Source organism: Meriones unguiculatus, chromosome 6 (assembly GCF_030254825.1).
Source record: "Meriones unguiculatus strain TT.TT164.6M chromosome 6, Bangor_MerUng_6.1, whole genome shotgun sequence".
Taxonomy (NCBI): Eukaryota; Metazoa; Chordata; class Mammalia; order Rodentia; family Muridae; genus Meriones; species Meriones unguiculatus.
The window spans coordinates 43127301-43145318 of record NC_083354.1 but is presented as its reverse complement, the minus strand read 5'-3'; the positions used below and the strand labels follow the sequence as shown (position 1 = coordinate 43145318).

General features: G+C 53.9%; 1 protein-coding gene across 6 annotated transcripts in view; it reads right to left on the bottom strand.

Moving 5' to 3' along the window:
* Window positions 1-18018, bottom strand: part of Rnf123 (ring finger protein 123) — a 29045-nt gene that overhangs the window by 7137 nt on the left and 3890 nt on the right. For 5 of the 6 annotated variants that reach the window (XM_060385279.1, XM_060385285.1, XM_060385280.1 and 2 more), the window contains 25 exons: window positions 14774-14853; window positions 14573-14667; window positions 14152-14311; window positions 13948-14033; window positions 13588-13674; window positions 13292-13359; window positions 13013-13142; window positions 12512-12622; window positions 12322-12426; window positions 11835-11960; window positions 11629-11721; window positions 11480-11553; window positions 10751-10868; window positions 10469-10568; window positions 10251-10312; window positions 10022-10093; window positions 9687-9807; window positions 9012-9113; window positions 7369-7475; window positions 6923-7121; window positions 6336-6481; window positions 6008-6091; window positions 5190-5297; window positions 902-1079; window positions 88-162 (listed from right to left, as the gene is read on the bottom strand). In XM_060385279.1, coding sequence (XP_060241262.1) covers window positions 88-162; window positions 902-1079; window positions 5190-5297; window positions 6008-6091; window positions 6336-6481; window positions 6923-7121; window positions 7369-7475; window positions 9012-9113; window positions 9687-9807; window positions 10022-10093; window positions 10251-10312; window positions 10469-10568; window positions 10751-10868; window positions 11480-11553; window positions 11629-11721; window positions 11835-11960; window positions 12322-12426; window positions 12512-12622; window positions 13013-13142; window positions 13292-13359; window positions 13588-13674; window positions 13948-14033; window positions 14152-14311; window positions 14573-14667; window positions 14774-14853 — 2687 coding nt within the window. The remainder of the gene's footprint in view (window positions 1-87; window positions 163-901; window positions 1080-5189; window positions 5298-6007; window positions 6092-6335; window positions 6482-6922; window positions 7122-7368; window positions 7476-9011; window positions 9114-9686; window positions 9808-10021; window positions 10094-10250; window positions 10313-10468; window positions 10569-10750; window positions 10869-11479; window positions 11554-11628; window positions 11722-11834; window positions 11961-12321; window positions 12427-12511; window positions 12623-13012; window positions 13143-13291; window positions 13360-13587; window positions 13675-13947; window positions 14034-14151; window positions 14312-14572; window positions 14668-14773; window positions 14854-18018) is intronic. The other variant, XM_060385284.1, reaches the window with a different exon arrangement.

The following is an 18018-nucleotide window of genomic DNA, read 5'->3' as shown; positions in this document are numbered from 1 at the left end:
CATGGCCACAACTTAGGTAAAAAACAGCTTGCCTGACATGCCATTCTACCCCGACTCCCAGGGCCAAGGGCCCTCTGGAAACCTTACCAGTGCCTACGATTCGTGGGTCAGCGAAGTGTTTGGCAAGGATGGCAGCCAAGCGGGTCAGGGTCTCCTCATAGCCTGCAAAAGAGGGCAGTGAGGCTGCTGGTCAGCAGCGAGGGTTTCTGAGGCACGTCCTTTGGCCAGGGTGGGCAGGTTTGTGTAGCAAGCCCCAGAGCTTACTGTGGGGGCCTGACTGGACCCATGTTTGCATTTGAGCAAGGCGATATAGTACAATGGCGACTGATGAGGGGATTAAGGAAAGAGCCACTGTGGGGACTGGACCCTGACAAGAGCCCCGACCTGGGCTCTAATTCATTTTGGAACAACCTGATGACTCAGCAGGTGTGCTGAGTCCCCATAGCCCCGTTTTTTTGAAGACAAAAGTAACACCAAAGATTGGGGCAGGGAGGAGAAAAGGGAGGGGTCTGCTAGCTTAGAGCCGACTCTGGATACCCACTAGTAGGCCCAGAGTGGATCAGTGGTCTTGACGAAACAAAGGTCCCCATGAAGCCCCAGCTTTGTTATGCCTGTGTTACTGCCACTCTGGGAGCAGCACCAGGGTGGCAGGGTGAGGAGGCAGCTGGCTGTGAGGTCACAGCAGCTACCAGCACCTCCAGCAAAGGAGAGTGAGCGAGGGGTCCCCACCTATCTGCGGCTCTTGGTATACCCGTTGCTGCTTCTGAGCCTGCAGGCACTAATTCAGGGCAGACGTTTGGTGTGTGACTGGGTCATGACAATGAACCAAGGGCTTGCCAAATCCATTCTTTAGGTCTCTTTTCTGCACCCCACCTCCCCACCTCGTGAACGGTCCCGTCACCTGGGAGCTCCTCCATGCTGTGCACAGCGCCAAAATAATTCTTGAGAGCGCTGTAGCTGTTGATGGCCACGCTTAGGTAGAACTCAGGCATGAAGGCAAAAAGAGATCCCGTGCGATCCCCGTGCTCGATGGTGCGGAGGCAGACACGCAGCAGCCAGTAGATGTCCAGCATTTTCTCCTGCAGGAGGCACCGGGGATGCACTTACTGGGAGGGGCACGGGGACTACAGGAGGTGTGAGCAGTGGCCTACGCTGGGAAAATGAAGGCCTTGCCAGGCAAGAGTCCAGCGAGTGCTCGCTATGACCCAAGTGAGAACCAGTTATAAAAGGGTAATGAGACCAGTTCAGAAAGAGACAAGTAGGGACAGGACTGCGAAGGAGCCACAACACTAAGACAGTAGGAAACAACTGGGCACCCGGGACCAGAGAGACCCTGAGGTTGCAGGTTGCAGAGAAGCAGGACTGGTGCAGGGAGGAAGGAGTGTAGCTCAGCACAATAAGTGGGAGACACCTGAACATGCTCCCAAAGAGTGTGGTGGAGGAAAGGAGAAGCTGGTGGGCAAGGACGGACGGCATGACTGTTGCAGGAAGAGAAGCCATTTTTAAGGGGGGGGGGCGTGCTGGAGAGATGGCTCAGCAGTTAAGAGCACTGTCTGCTCTTCTAGAGGTCCTCAGTTCAATTCCCAGCAACCATGCGGTGTCTTACAACCATCTATAACGTGATCTGATGCCTTCTTCTGGCACTCGGGTGTACATGAAGATAGGGTACTCACATACACATATACATACACAAAACCTTAAAAAAAGGCTCCTATTTCTACAGCATAGCTTAGAGTCTCCATTAAGGGGCACAAGCCACAAGGAGATGCCAAGCCCCAGTTCAGGTTCACAGAATCTGCACTTGACAGCAGCAATCTGAGGTGTCCCCAGTCCCAGGGCCTGAGCGGGTGTACAGGAGAGTGAGGAGTGGGCTTGGGCTCCTATGTGGGCAGTGGATACACCATCACCACAGAAGACCTGGGGAGATGAGCCTGAGGCAAGATGACAATGATACCAGTGTAGCCAAGGGGTCAAATGATGGAGACATGCCACTAAGGCTGGGGACAGGGCAGAGAATTTGTGACCACTATCTCAGAGAGGTGGAGGAGCCTGTGCTTCACCAAGAGGAAGGGGAGGGGAGGGGAAGGGAGGGAAGGAGAGGGAAGGGAAGGGAAGGAAGCCAAGACAGCAGAGAGGAGAGAGTGCTACGGGCAAGAGAGGTCCAGCAAAGCCTCACATTTTAATAACGGGAACACTTCTCAGACTGGCAGGAGAGAGAGGGAGTGCCGACACAGTGAGAGCAACACAGGAGAAGGCAGCTCAACAGAATGAGGGCCGATTATGAAAAGCCTGCATCTGACATGCTCAGTAGCCAAAGTTTGGAGTCTTTCTTCGTCTGAGATTCAGAACAAGACAAAGGTGCCCATATTTGCCCTCTACTCAATACAGCCTAGGGGAATCACAGCCAGGGAGAACTAGGCAAGAAAAACAAGTAAAAAGCATTCAAACTGGGATGAGAAGATTCAAGTCACCTCTGTTCATGGACACTATCTTGTGGTTAGAAATCCTTCAACCTCACATACACACAGGGAAGGAGAATTAGTAACAAATTCTGTTAAGTTGCAGGATACAAAATGAAAACCACTAGATACTGCTACAATAAACTAAGGACACAAATAATCAGAGACATCTCCATTCCTGGGTTGTTGGCTTAATATTGATACAATATTGATATTGACCAAAGAAACCTAGTGCTGGGGCTGGAGAGATGGCTCAGAGGTTAAGAACACTGGCTGTTCTTCCAAAGGTCCTGAGTTCAACTCCCAGCAACCACAGGGTGGTTCATAACCATCTATAGTAAGATCTGGTGTGCAGACAGAATGTTGTATAAATAATAAATAAATCTTAAAGAGAAAAGAAATATTAAAAAAATAAAAGAAACCTACTGCTTTCAGTAACGTGGTTGAAGAAATAGAACCCTGGGGCTGGAGAGATGGCTCCGTGGTTAAGAGCACTTCCTGCTCTTTTAGGAAACTCCCAGCATCCACATGATCGCTTACAACCACCTGTAGCTCTAGTTCCAGAGCATCTAGGGCCCTCTTCTGAGCTCTGTGGGCATCAGGCATGCATGCGGTTCAGATGCATACGTAAAGGCAAAGCACTCACATACAAACATAAATAGAAATCTTTTTAAGGAAAAAGAAAATCCACCCAGACATTCCAAGGAAACTTCAAAGGCCCTCAAGTAGCCAAAAGACTCAAGCAAAAAACAAAACTGCTTATATCTTTTGATTTCTTTCCTTCTTTTCTTTTTCCTTTAAAGATTTGTCTTCTTTCTAGTCGTGTGCCTGTCCGTGTGCCTGTGGAGAGCAGACACCGGATCCTCTGAAATCCCACCCCAGTCCTCTGTGAGGGTGGGACATCTGCTCCATCTCTCCAGTCACTTTTTATGCTTGTTTATGTGCATGTGTGTGCTTGAGCTCGTATGCGTGTGCTTGTTGCACATGCATGCACGTCACAGTGGGGATGTAGAGGTCAGGGGACAGCTCGCAGCAGCCAGTTCCCTCCTCGGTGGCTCTGATGGTTTCCACAGAATGGGCCCTACAGCCTCACAGAGGTGAATGCACACCCTCAGCTGGTAGGCTGCTTGCGGGAAGAGGGGGTGTGGCCTTGTTGGAGGGGGCGTGTCACTGGGAGTGGGCTTTGAGGTTTCAAAAGCCAAGCCAGGACCACTGACTCTCTGCCTGACTGCCAATGGATGTAAGGTTCTCAACAACTTCTCCAGTACCATGCCAACTTGTTTGCCGCCATGCTCCCAGCCATGATGACAAAGGACTAACCCTCTAAAACTGTATCCAAGCCCCTAGTTAAATACTTTCTTTTCTAAGAGTGGCCTTGGTCATGGCGCCTCTTCACAGGAAAAAAAAAAAAAAAGGAACTAACAAAATGGGAAATGCCCTTATCCACTGAGTCATCTTCTAGTCTGATTTCAAAATGTACTGTAAAAAACAACTAAAAATAAGCAAAAATGTGTGGTATGTGTATAAGCCAATGAGACAGGAAGGGAATCAGGGGTAAACCTTCCTATGGCAACTGATTTTGACAAGGACTCAACTGAGAAAGACTGGTCCCTTTCACCAATGGCCCTACAACATTGAGGCCCCAAATGCAGAAGAATGAAACTGGACCTTGCTTTATGCAATATACAAAAATTAAAGTGAGCCAGGTACAAAGGCACATGCCTGTGGTCCCAGGACTTGGGGAGGCAGGTGGATCGCTGTGAGTTAGAGGCCAGCCTGGTCTACAAAGCAAGTCCAGGTCAGCCAAGGCTACACAGGGAAACCCCATCTCCAAAAACAAAAACAAAAACAAAAATTAAAGTGGATCAGAACTGTAAACTCAAAATGTGCAGCTCTCAATGGAGATAGTGAACAGCAGCAAAGGCAGGGGAGAAAGGCCAGGGTCCTGAGAAGAGGTACAGGAGGGAGTGGCTAGACTGCCCGGAGAGTGGGGGATGGGTGACATCCTGGCGGTGGGAAGCCTCCAGCACCACGTCTTTGTGGGGCTGGAGACCAGGCTGGTTTTGATGGTAGGAGGGAGAGGAGGGAAATGGCGGCCTCCCGAGTTCCAGGGGAGGGGTGTGCCTCTCCAAGGTCACCTAGGAACAACTACTGAGAGGGAGCCGCCAGGAGGATCAGGTGGAGGAAACTAGTTGGGAGGGGCCAGGGCCAAGAGCCAAATTCCAGTCTCAGCCCTCCCTGTGCTCCAGCAGCCTAGAAGGGCAAGGGCTCATCTTTCCGGCTGTCTGTGTGTGACAAGTGTCTGGGATAGCACCTGGGCACTTCAGCCTTTACTGAATGAAGGAGCGCACAAAAGGGAGTGACAAGTGTCCAGAGACTAAAGGGTGGCATGTGAGCTAGCCAGAAGCAGATGCAGAGCAAATGAGGTGCAGGCAGGGCCACAAAGCCGCAGGGATGCTGGCAGAGGTGGCATGTCAATGCTTGTGAGGAGGGGTAAGGATGGGAGACAGGCAGAGGAAACCTTGCTCCCTGAAGGAGTCATGGGCTGAAGGGGTAAAGGAGTGAAATGACCCTTACTTGAGTCGCAGGCACAAAGGAGAAGAGAAACTGATGGATAGGGAAGGAGCAATATGTCCCAGGGCCCCAAGAAGGGTCCTGGTACAACCATGCCTGGGCTACGGTCAAACAGGCTGAAAATGGGTCATGCTGGAGAGGACCATGGCTATTCACCTGTGAGTAGACGGTGGCATGGACCCAGGCAAGCCTGCGGCTCAGGTGGTCCAGCTTCTCTGAGAAAACTTTCTGGCTCTTGGTCAACTCTGCAAGGATATCCTTCCTCTGACCAGCAAGGAGAAAAAAAGACAATCAGATATGGCCTGATTGTGCCATCTCTCTTTCTGGGCAGGCTGGTATGGGCCATACTAGTGCCCAGGGCAGATTACAGGTGGGGCTCTACTTTCAAAACTCAGTTCTGCCAGACCCTGAGCAAGCCCCAGAACAGAGCCCTGTTTAAGCCCTTGGGTTGCAGATGTGAGATCCAGCTTGGGGTCTGTAAGCTTCTGTTGTCTTTTGGTGTGAGCATCCAGGGACACAGGGCCAGACATCAGTAACTGGCTAGGCCCAAGGCTTTGGTGAGAACAGAAGGCCTGCTAGGGAGGCCCATTCCAGGCTCGGCATGCCGTGGCAGAGGGGCTCCAGGGGACTGGAAGAGCCGGGCCTGCTTCCTGCTGACTCAGTGGTTGAGGCGGCACTCAGGGTCCATCCATTATTAACGAGGATGATGGGTTTGCATCAGCACTTAGTGGGCAGGGGTGGGGAACCTTGGCACAGGCTGCCACTGGTCGATGGGGCTCAAGTTATATAGGCCCCTCAGCCAGCCTTCTTCTTACCACTTGGTGCAGTCATGGCAGGGACAAAGGAAAATGTTGGGGCAACCCCAGAACAAGATTTCCTTTGTGGAATGCCCTCGTAGACTAGGGACCCCCAAGTACAATGTCCCTGTGCAATACCCTTCTTTCCCAATACCTACCTGCCTGCCCGGGCCTTACCCTTTGGGGGCACCGACGCAGTTTGTCCTCTGTGTCTCTCAGGGCCATTGCGTACTCATTGACATCGTCAGACACACCTACCATCTAGAGGATTGAATACCACACATCCAGGGTGACCCTTGGGTACCTTAACAAGGCTCTTAAAAACCTAGTCTGGCCCCAGCCTGCCACGTTTCCCAAATTGGACCCCTTTCTACAAAAATAACACAGGTCAGAGCTGGGCATCAGTGGCACAGCCTTGCTGTGTGACAGGCCAATGTGGAAGTATTCACGCTGCCACCCCCCAACGTACGACACCCTTGCAACAAACGGATTGACACTGCAGGACCTTGCCCAGCTGCTGGTGAACGCTGAGGTTATACATCATGACCGTGCCATCCAGGACTTCCAGCAGCGAGTTCTCGGTGAGGGGCTGCTCAGGTTCCTCGGGGGGCCTCCCCAACAGCAGGCCCTCATTCCACGGGCTGCCTTCAACTGGGGAGCAGAAGACAGAATGGGAGCCAGGCAGGACTCGCTATGGAGACCAGGATGGCCTTAAACTAATGGAGATCTGACTATCTCTGTCTTGCTAGTACTGGGATTAAAGGTGGCGCTTACACCCAGCTTCTGGTTTTCTCTTAAATATGCACAAGGTATATGGGAGGAGGGGAATTCCCTCTCTCTTCCTTGTCCAGGAAGGGAGCTTCAGGAAGAACAGATCAAGGGAGGGCAGGGTATATGGCAAGGTCCTGCAGCACCAGGACCTATTTTTATACTATTGATTTTATATCTTCAGAATGTGCTTCCTGTGCCCTTGGGATATGGCCAGGCCTCAAGGTGGCAGGGAGAAGGGGGAGGGGGGACTATTTGGGCTTTGCCAAAGACAAGGAGTTACACACAGCAGAAGGGCCCTCGGCAGTTCTGCCCAGCACCTACTGTCTTCACGGGTCCTCTGTTCCACATTCAGCGAGCGGACCTTCACTTTCTCCACGGTGCCCAGAGGCCGCCTCGGAGTCATGAGGCTCACAGCTGCTGTGCTGAGGAAGCGGTTGGCTCGGCCCAGGGTTGGAGAACTGAGCCAGCTCGGCCGGGGCAAGGGCAGTGCCCCTCCAATGGCCAGAGCTTGAATGGGACGCTGCGGGGGAGAAAGAGGGTCAGAAGCTAATCCGGCTCTCCAAGATAAGTTCCTACATAGGACTCTCCTGATGCACAAGGTTGCGGGGCTGGACAGGGAGGGGTCATGCCTCCACCTGCAGCCAGGGAGCTTCCCGTGTGAGAAGGTCCTTGCCTACATGGATGGAAGCAGGACCTGTGTCCTACCCCTGCCTACAGGATGAAGGAAAAGCCCAACCTGAAGCCTCGGCCTGCCCTTGCTGCCACACCTGGGCTGCTGTGGGGGCTGGCTCTTCATCCTCATCCAAGTCATCCATGGTGGCTGCCTGGAGCTCCAGGGGGTCAATCACGATATTGGCTTTGGCAGCAAGGTCATCTGAAAGACACGGAACGGTGGGAGGCTTAGCCCCGTGGTAGAAGAGAGACCATAGACAAAATTGCTCCTAGTGCTGACAGCACTGGCAGGCTGAGCAGGGGAGTGTGCACAGCCTGCTCTCCACTGGGCCTCACTACCCTTTCCTCATACTCCAAGCCAGCCTTCTCTCTATGGTTCAGGAGGCCTGTAGACTGCTGCTACAGCAGCAGGAGGCACCCTCATTACACAGGCACCCCTGTGGATCTAGAGGCCCCTGGAGCTTCCAGGACTCCTGTTTCCTGACTGCTCCACGTCCCAGGTCCCAGGCTGCCCAGGCGCCTGCACACCTCACTTTACGCAGATACTCAAGTGCTGCTCTGGCACCGGCTTTGCTTCTCCCTGGGTCTGCAGGTACCTCCAATCACTGAACTTGTCATCTCAGCCTCCTTCTGCATCCTCTCGCCCTGATGACAGCCAGTCACACAGCTCGGGCACCATCAAGGTTGCCCATTGCTCTCCATCCCCTACTTCCCTGGCGCAGGCCCTTAGCCTCCATCAGCAGGATAACCTAACCGGCTCCCTTTTCAACTGCTGCCCTGCAGCCCATCCTCCTCACTTCAGCAGCTGGGGGTGGGGGGGAAGCCTCTCATAACCTAGACCCGGACTCACTCCCCAGGCTCGTCCAGGCCTCCCGAAGCTGTGCATGCAGGGTTTGCCCTGCCCCCGCTGTGTGGCCTCACTCCTCACAGTTCTCCGCCTCGGGCTCCAACCCCCAGCCTGTCTACAGGCCTCGCCGGGATGCTTCTGACTTTTGTAGCTGCATATTTTTAATACAGTGTTTTTAGATTTGTCTTATGTTTTACTTGTACGAGTTTTGTTTGTTTGTTTGTTTGTTTGCTTGTTTAGTTTTGTACATGCACCACGTGCGCTGCATGCCCAGGGCCAGGGAGGTCAGAAAAGGGTGTTGGATTCCCTGGGACTGGAGATGCAGGTCATTGTGAGCCGCCATATGGGTGCTGGGGGCCAAACCTGCCCCCTCTGCAAAAGTAGCAAGTGCTCATGCTGAGCCAACTCTCCGGTCCTGTTTGTTGTTGTTTTTTAAAGCAAGCGTCTTAACAGGTAGCCCTGGCTGGCCTGGAACTCACAGAGATCTACCTGCCTCTACCCTCCTGAGTGCTGGGATTAACAGTGTGTGCCACCACACTCTGTCCATATGTGACATTCTTGCCCTTGGGTTCACAGCCCCAACGGCCCTTCGCACTGGAATGAGTTGTGCTCACCAATGAAGGCACACCCCTTACCAGGATGCCAAACAGCATGTCGATACACCTGGCCCCTCGTTCAGCACTTTTTTCCTAGCCTGTCTCTTGTGCCCAGGGAAGGCATAGGCAGCTAAACCCAAGATCAGATGCAGCCTAGCAGGTCTCCCTGTTTGAACAGGTAAGAAAGGCTTGGGCACCCTCTGGTGGACACAGGCTGGCTCAGCACCACGGCGCAGCAGGCTCAGGGACTGCCCCTGCCCAGCGAGGGCTCTTTACTGCCACAGCCTCCACTCACCTTTCAGGGTCTTTCGGAGGTGCGAGAGGAGGCCCCCGAGGCGCTGAAGGTCAAAGTAGTCCACCTTGCCATTATAGAAGATCTGGGGCGGGATATAAGCCTCTGCAAGGGGCCAGGGGTGCAGGGTCAGCAGAACTCTCCTGAGCCATGGCCTCTCGAGCCTTCTGTCCTTGGTTGTCCACCAGCCCAGGCAGGCAGTAGAGCCGAAGCCCAGGCCTCCTGTCCCCCCCACCCCTTGCTGCTTTATGTTAATGCCAATAACTGTAGAACTTGGGGTGGAGGGAATTCTCGGCAGCTGGTTGCTCAAGAAAACAGAAGGACAAACTTCAGTATGTCCCCCAACGCAGACTGCACAAGTCTCTTAGTGACCCCTGGGGATGCAGTCTACCCAAACACAGTAGCCCCAGTATCCATCCAGGGCAGCTCTACAAAGAGTGCACAGAGATCCGGGTACCAGGCCTGAGGAATAACCCCGTCATGGGCAGGCCTTGAACTCACACGTGCAGGCAGTCAGCCAACACAGGCCCAAGGTCCCAGAGTGCAGGGCTCCTGAGATGGGTTAACTGGGCCGAAGACCCCTAGTCTCCACATCCAGCTCATCTCTCTACAACAGCAGGGGCCGCCCGAGGCCTGCTTCTATCCAGCCTTGGCAGCCTGCGGTCTGACGCTACTTACCCTCGCTGAAGGAAGCACGGGGGTTGGAGGCTTTGTACTCATCCCAATAGAAGCGCAGGGCAGACACCAGCCGGTGTAGGAAGCACACCATGTATTCCGGGGGGCAGAGCACTGGCATGTTCTGGGGCATATGACAGAAAACGCATGTTGGTGGCCAGCCCAGAGTCCAGCTCACTCCTCAGCCAGGGCCGTGACTCAGGACCCAGGCGGGGAAGGCAGCAGAGAAAAGAGGTGGGTGAAGCAGGTAGGAGGCGGGCTGAGAGGTGCCAGATGCCTGAGCGGATGCCCTGCAGAACATCCAGGAGCCCACGGTGGCCACCCCAGAGGATACCTACCCCTCGGCCGCTGGCATTCTCCTGCAGAAACTTTCGGAATTTTGTCAAGAAGATGTACCGAGAAGCTTCCCCCTTCGAGGAATGGGAAAATGCGGCTGTGCTGAGCTGACAATTCTGTACCTTACCCTGAGCCCTACCTCGGAACGTGGGCCCTTGCTCTCTGGGCCTCGGGGCCTAAAACAGCATACCTCCCAGCCAGGGAGCCACAGAGAAGTCTTGGGTCACTCACCCCATTGTCGTCTTTATTGTCCAACAGGAGCTTCAGGATCTGGACCTGTAGTTCTTCCACCACTAGGATGGGGCACAAAATACGGCCCTTAAGTTCCCAAGCGTGGAGCAGGCAGGAATCTGTGTCAGGCCTCCACCACCAGGGCCCCCAAGCCTACTCTAGGTCACCACAGACTGCTCCTCCTAAGTCCCCACCCAAGGCCTGAGGCAGGGGCTGACCTTCAATGCGTTTCTTGAGTCTTTGGCAGCCACGCTCATAAGCTCGCCTCCGCTGCCGCTCTTCCGTGGTCTCCTCTGGTGCCTCCTTGCCATCTCTGCCCTAGGCACGGGCAGAGAATGGAAGACAGCGGGGTTGCCTGGGGGCTGACTTTCGCACAGAAGGCCTCTCACTCCAAGCACTTCGGGAGCCAGGGCAGAGGAGGCCTCAAGTACTCAGCGCGGACGCCCAGGTACTCTAGGCAGGCCCTACGCCAGCTCCCAGCCCACTCAAAGTCTGCCCACCTCCCTGCTGGAGCGATGGGGCCACCAGGTGGTGGGAATGAGTTCCTGCAGGCCAGCCTCCTCCACACGCAGGGGACTCTTGATATAAAAGAAGACCACGGACCGCAGCATGTCGAAACTAGTAGTTGTCAAGGAAGAACGAGGCTCACCAAAGAACCTCTTTACACCCTCACGAGTCCTGTCTAGAAAGCCCACCCACCATCGCTCTCCCACCATCAAAGGAACCAATTTCACCATCAAACTCTCTCCTAGACTGTGACCCTTAAGAAAGAGCTATGGTTATCAAATCAGTGAAGCCAGTGCCCAGCAAGGGTATGATAAAAACTCGTCAAAGGACTAGATGGTCCCATCTCAGGCTCCAGCCTTCGTTCCTGTTTCCCTTTGTTTCTGCCTACTGGAGGCTGAAAGAGACCAGACTAAGATGCTTTGTGCTTAGGTTTCCCAGGCAACTGGGCTCTTTCTCAAGACAGCTCTTCAGAGAAGACCTTGTCTGTGGCACGCAGTCAAAAGTACAGAGATAAGCTGAAGAGAGGCTGTGGGGCCTTCCCACACCACCACACAGGCTCTGTGAAGGACGGCCCTGCCTGCTCTGCTCTGGAAAGGGACCGGAGGGGCTGGGACTCAGCTGTGGTCCTCCTGAACCTTCCTGAAGGCTCCTGGGCTGATGAACACTGCCCTCTGCTGACCGCAGGAGGTACCACATAGCAGGTCTGCCTGGCAGCAGGATACAGGACATTGCTAAGCAGAAACTTGCGGGACTTCTGGTGTCTCAAGATGGCCATGGTGAGGCGCAGGTAGTGGATCTGTGGAGAAGGGGTGCTCAGGATAGGCAGGTGAGGCTCGGGGCTTTCAGGGCAGGGACAGACAGATGCTCCTACCTGCAGACCCAGGTCTGGGACAATGGGCGAGAATCGGTAGAGACGTAGCAGAGACATCATCAACTGCTTGAGGCAATCCTGGACCTCATAGTCCTGGGAAGAGATTCTGGGGCAGCCATGATGGGGCCTTTTCTGAGGCCCTCCCACGCCTCCTTACCCTGATTGGGTCTGACATCCTGGCCTGAGCCTGGAGTCAGAAGTCTTACCTCCATGAAGAGCCACAAGATGTCCAAGATCTGATGTACCGCAGACTGTGCCTGCTCAGGCGTGCCCTTCTCCGTGATACCCAGCAGAAAGCTCATGAGCACAGCCTCCACTAGGTAGACCTTGCGCTGCGGCAAAGGGCAGGCACTAGTAAAGTTGTGGCCCCCTGCTCTACGCAGGAGCCCCCTCCTCATGTTGAAACAGGCCTCAGACACCAAGTCTTGAGCCTTTCAACCAAGGCTATCAGAGCTGACCCCTTCCCGAGTCTGACTGAGGAACAAGAGGGGCTGCTGGCCCACAGTCCCTCTCTAGGGCTTTGTTCACGCCCCTTCCTCCCCAGGCTGCTGTCCTTAGGGTCTGTGCTTGTACAGAAGCCTGCCGAGTAACTGGGTTTCATGCATCGGAGCCCCTCAGGCCCCGGCAGGTGCATCGATCTACCACGGACACATCCAGCCCACCCAGCTCTGCCCTTCCCTGCCATCTCCTCACCAGGAGTGGTGCGAAGTGATGGAAGATGTGGGCCAGCGTAAGGAGGACGGTGGGCTGCCCTTGCAACTGCCATTCCGAACTCTCCTTCTCCACCAGCCGCCCTTCCTGTGGGGGATGGAGAGCACTATGAAGGGAGGCGGTCTGGGGTAAGGCCCCCTGTTCGCCCAGCCCAGCCTAGACTTTGGCTCACCAGAGGGTCCAGCTCCACACTTAGCACAGCCTGGAAGCAGCCCAGCAACCTCTGCGCCCGTACCAGATCCACAAACGGAGGATCCTGCAGGGGCCGGAAGCCCGCAACTGGGTAGGTACCACAGAGTTAAGCCAGCAATACCTGACCTGAAGTTTAGAAACATCCTTCTCTCCCTCCCTCCCTCCCTCCTCCCTCCCTCCCTCCCTCCCATACGAGCCTAACCAGAGTTCCAAGCTGCAGGGCAGGGGCCCAGCCTGCACCACTATTCTCCCACTCGGTCTCTGAGGAGGTAAAACTCCTTTGTCATTTTATGTTCACCTGCTCGATGGAGACAGCTAACGGCACCAACTTTAAAAGGACTTCCGTCCTTGGACCAACCCAATAGAACTACATCTCGTGTACAGATTGCAGCAACTAGGCCTGCCACCAGCCCGCAGTGCTCCTGGAGTAGGGAGACCCTCATTCTAGATGCCAAGCCACCCATAGCCATTTCCCAAAAAGATATCGCAAAGGACGGCTGCCAAAGTTGAACGCCACAGACTCCTTGAACGACAGGCTGATGGCTGGGAAGTAGGCCATTCCTAGGCCCCTGGAAAGGTTCTCAAAGGCAATGCCCAGTGATACACCATTCCTGGGAGAGGAAAAGGGTAGGTCTATAAGTCAGTGCTAGGAAGGGTATGGTTGCCCACCCTTGGTCTACTGAACTTAGAGCAGAACTGGGAAGGGGGCAGGAAACTGGGCTGGGCTGGCCAGGTCTGTGGACAGAGGTAGGAGACTCACAGGCAAAAGGACAGAGTACCATCATCCAGATCAATCAGGCAGCTCACGATGTCCCCCGCTGCCCATGCCTGCCGGGAGGGGAAGCCTTTCAGACACACAGAAGCATAACAGCCCGTCTGGTCCACATCTCATTTGCATCTCTAGGACCGCCCAGGGAAGGCTGGCCACAAGAAGACAGGAGTCTCCAAAGTCCTGACTCTTCCCTGGTACCTCACGTTCTTCATGGCTAGCCCGTGGCTCCAGACAAGCTACAGGATGGTTATGAGGCTGGCAATCCTCAGCAGCCTGGCCCTCACCTTGCCGTAATTGGTTGTGGTCACGTTCCACTTGCGCACCCGGTTCCCGTCATAAGCATACGAGTTGTATGTATCTCCAACCCCTTCCTAGGAAGGAACCGCTTGTGAGGTCTGGGGAAGGTGGGGGGGAGGGGCAGGCCAGAGCCCACCAGTTACTAACCTAGTACCCTCACAGCTCTAGGGAAGGGGTGTGGCACTTTTGGCAAAAGAGCCAGAAGTGAAGGTGAGTACTAGGTGCCCTTGGATAGGATGGAGCATATCCCACCTTCAGGGGGCAGCCCAGATCAGGCTCCTGAGCGGGCCCGGGGGCTGCCGCTGCTCTGACGACTTCTCTGGGAGAGCCCCTTCCCTCGTGCGTACCTCCTGATTGAAGCGGCAGTTGATGGTACACCAGCCGATCTGCATGAGGCCCTGGGAGGAGATGAGCACCTCGTAGACCCATTTCCCTGTGGGGAGCAGCGTTGGGCACTGGCGGGTGAGCGAAGAGGACCACTCTCCTCCCACCTCTCTGAGAGCCTTCCCGCTCTCCTCCCACCTCTCTGAGCCTCGGTGGAGGAAGCTCACCTTTGTACACGCACGTGGTAGAACGGATAGTGCCAAAGTTGCTGTGTCCAATCACCTGGATGGAGGAAAAAGAGTGGGCTTTCTCTCCAGGCACATGCTCTGTCCCTAGCCGAGTTAGCATTGGTGGCACAGGTCTGCCGTGGCCAGCGCTGCCCTGGGTCTGGCTGAGACATGAGAACCTGTGTCAGGAGCTTCTGGGACAGAGGCATGATGGGAGCTTTGCTGAAAGGAGTTGAGCTGGTGACTGGATCGGGGTTTCAGGACTAGGTCTGGAGGGCTTAAGGGCTGAGGACACCACAGTCTGCAGCAGTGTCGAGACAAGTATGTGGCTAGCTCAGCAGGGTGGGCACAGAGGATGGGGCTGTATCAGGAGGAGTTAGGAGTGTCACAGGGGTGGACCGGAGGCCCCATCTCCACTCACCCCTAGAAGGTCATCGTCCACCAGGAGAAGCCCCTCAAAGCCTCCTGTGTGGTCCAGGACCACGGTGGATGGGCCAAGTCGCCCTTCAGCCTGTCCTGAGAAGGGGACACGTGTGAGGCCAGGGAGGGCGGAGGGTCTGCCAGACACGAGGAGCTCGGCAGAGGACCCCAGGGCTTGCCACCGCACTCCTCAGCCTCATACCCTGGCTCTCCTCGTCTTCGCCGTTCACCTGCAGCAGCTGGTCCACATGCTCTGGCAGGTTATGGAAGTTCAGGGGTTTCCTGGAGAGTGAGAGAGCGCTGGGGCCCACAGCCAGACAACCACAGCCCCCTCCCCCTTTTCCTGGAGCTTCGGAGGATGGCGGCTTAAACTCCCCTGCAGTGGCGCTCAGCGTTTCGAAGGCTGTGGCTCTTCTGATGTGTAACATAAATATTTGATATGAAGGGTATCTGATATGCAATATCCAAAAGGGTCAGGTAGAGAACCACTGCTCTAGAAAAAAAAAAGACTAGCTGGGGCTTGAGAGATGGCTCAGGGGTTAGGAGTCCTTCTCTTTCAGAGGACCCAGGTTCAATTCCCATCACCCACATGGTAGTTCACAACTGGCTGTAACTCCAGTTCCCTGGGGATTTCACTTCCTCACACAGACACATGCAGGCAAAACTCCAATGCACATTAAAAAAAAAAAAAAACTATTAAAAAAAGAAAGAAAGAGAAAGGGCTTGCCTGGTTCTAGACTCTGGTAAGCTAGGAGTCAGCAGATTGGGTTAGCCACTAAACTAAAACTTATAAGCATATTCATTTGGCACATGTACCTTAGGACTGTTTAAAAATCAAAAACCATCAGCCTCAGGCTGGGGAGACAGCACGTCAGGAAAATGCTTGTCTTGTAAGCAAAAGAGCCAGAGTTTAATTCCAAGAACTCACATTAAAAAAAAAAAAAATAGTTGAGCCGGGTGCGGTAGTGCAGGCCTATAATCTCAGCACTGGGGAGGCACAGGCAGACAGATCTCAGTGAGTTCGAAGCCAGCCTGGTCTAGAAAGCAAGGCCAGGACAGCTAAGGCTACACAGAGAAACCCTGTTTTGAGAAAACAAACAAAAAATGGATGTGTTATTTTAGCACTGGGGAGGAGGAGACAGGTGGATCCCAGGTCTTACTGGTGAGACAGCTAGCCGGCTCAGCAAGTTCCAGGCCAGTGAGAGACCCAGCTTCAAAACACACAAACCAACAGAAAACATGACATTTTTGAGGATCAACATACAACTCTGTCCTCTACTCCCACATGCGTCACGTGCTCTCGCACATATAGACACACACATCCACACAGACCAGCCCTCTAAGTCTTAATTCCCTTCTCTATAAACAAGCAGAACGACAAAAAGACAGCTATATGTCAAGAGGTAAAGATTCCAAGGAACAGCTCCCCGTGTCGCTTATGACCTGCCTTCTCTCTAACTCCAGCATATCCATGTGGATTTTGAGGCTGGAGACACGGCGGGGAGGAATGCCAGTTCCCATGCTGGCCAGCATCAGGATTATCTAATCTAGTCCTTAGCCCTAAACCCACGGTTCTTTTGGCAGCGACCTTCCCCACGACTCGGCCAAGGGAGACTGTGTTGATCACACATGACCTGGCAGTACAAAGGGCTCAGGCCTCTGGGAAGCTGGCTGGGTCTAGTCTATACCTTCCATGGCCAGCAGAATACGTGGGCCATCTGCCCACAGGCTTTTGCAGCCAACGGAGCTGGGCAAGTTTGTCTGGGTAGCTGCCTGATCCTCTCAGCACTCAAGTCCGGAGTGAAAAGGACCTATCAAGAGCTGGAGAGATGGCTCAGAGTACTAAGATGGCTTAAGAGCTCTGGCTGCTCTTCCAGAGGTCCTGGGTTCAATTGCCAGCAACCACATGGTGGCTCACAACCATCTATAATGACATCTGGTGCCCTCTTCTGGTGTGCAGGTGTACATGCAGGCCTCTTAGGCTGGGCAAGGTTGCACATACCTTTAATCCCAGCACTCAGGAGGCCAAGGCAATAAAAATGCAAGTTTAAGGCCAGACTGGTTCTATACAACAAGGTGTGTGTGTGTGTGTGTGTGAGAGAGAGAGAGAGAGAGAGAGAGAGAGAGAGAGAGAGAACTGACCTGAGCTCAGCTCCTAAGAATAGCAGGCAGTGTATTAACAGCCAGCAGGACTTGGCAGAGCAGAGGCCTAATGCCTATCTGGTTCCTGTTCACAGACTGCCAACACCTGTTCTTCCTCCTGTAATCTCAGTACCTGCTCTACTCATATGCCTAAAAACAGTAGGCTCTGGAAGGGTCATAGATAAGGCAAAGCATCAACTTCCACAGGTAGCAATGCCCCAGGTTCATGGACCACATGCTTTGCTGTAAGACGGGACTGAACCCAAACTGTAGGACCAAGATATGTGCAAAGTCCTCTCCTCACATCTGCTGAGCCTCAGGTCGAGGTCAGAAGCCAGTTACCCAGCCAGAAACAAGTAAGGCAACTGAATACTCCAATAGTCCAAAGGCTAAAGGAAGCTCCCTCAAAAGCCATTCTTGCAGGCCCATGGTTTAGGATGGGTATGCCTTTGCCAGCAGCACACAATACATAGCTGTGGGCAGCTACCCTGAGATGCCCCTCCACTGAGGGACTGCCATCTGGCAAACCCTTGTCTGGCCTTTCTGGGATTTCCCAAGTCCTGGCCTAGAATCCTATAACTCCACAACCAGTGACTGGTGGCCACAGCACCGGCAGTAGCATCTGCTAGTGGCCACATGGGGTAGGAGTCAGAGGGCCCTGGAAAGAAGTCAAGATTAGATGGTAATATATGTGTAAGAAGCTGGGGGGAGGGGGAGGCTGGGGGACAGGCCTCCAGAAGCAGGAACTCGCTGGCCACCCTGCCATTTAAATAGAACGGGCAATAAGGCTGCCTTCTGTGATCCAGGAAACACACAGGTAGGGAGGGACATCCATGCTTCACGGCAGGAAGAACCCCCACGACCCCACAGATAAATGAAGTTGGCAATAGTCTTAAAGGAGATTGCAGGGGTGGGCAAGGTGCCTGTATTTCCATCACCTGGGTAGTAAGGCAGGAAGCTCATGAATTTGGAGCCAGTCTGGCCCTATAGCAAAAAACAAACAAAAACTTTTTTTTTTTCTTTCTCAAGATGGTTTCTCTGTGTAGTCCTGGCTGCCCTGGACTCGCTTTGTAAGCCAGGCTGGCCTCAAAGTCACAGAGATCTGCCTGCCTCTGCTTCCTGGGTGCTGGGATTCAGGGCACATGCTGCCTGGCAAAATCACTTTTTAAAAAAGAAGCTGCAGGTCAAATAGCTTAGCCAGCCCTGGGCATCCTCACACCAAGTTTACACAAACAAAATCATCTCTAAAATGAGCACAGTGGTATGGGCCATGGCAAAATTCTGTCCCTAAAAGATCTCCACCAA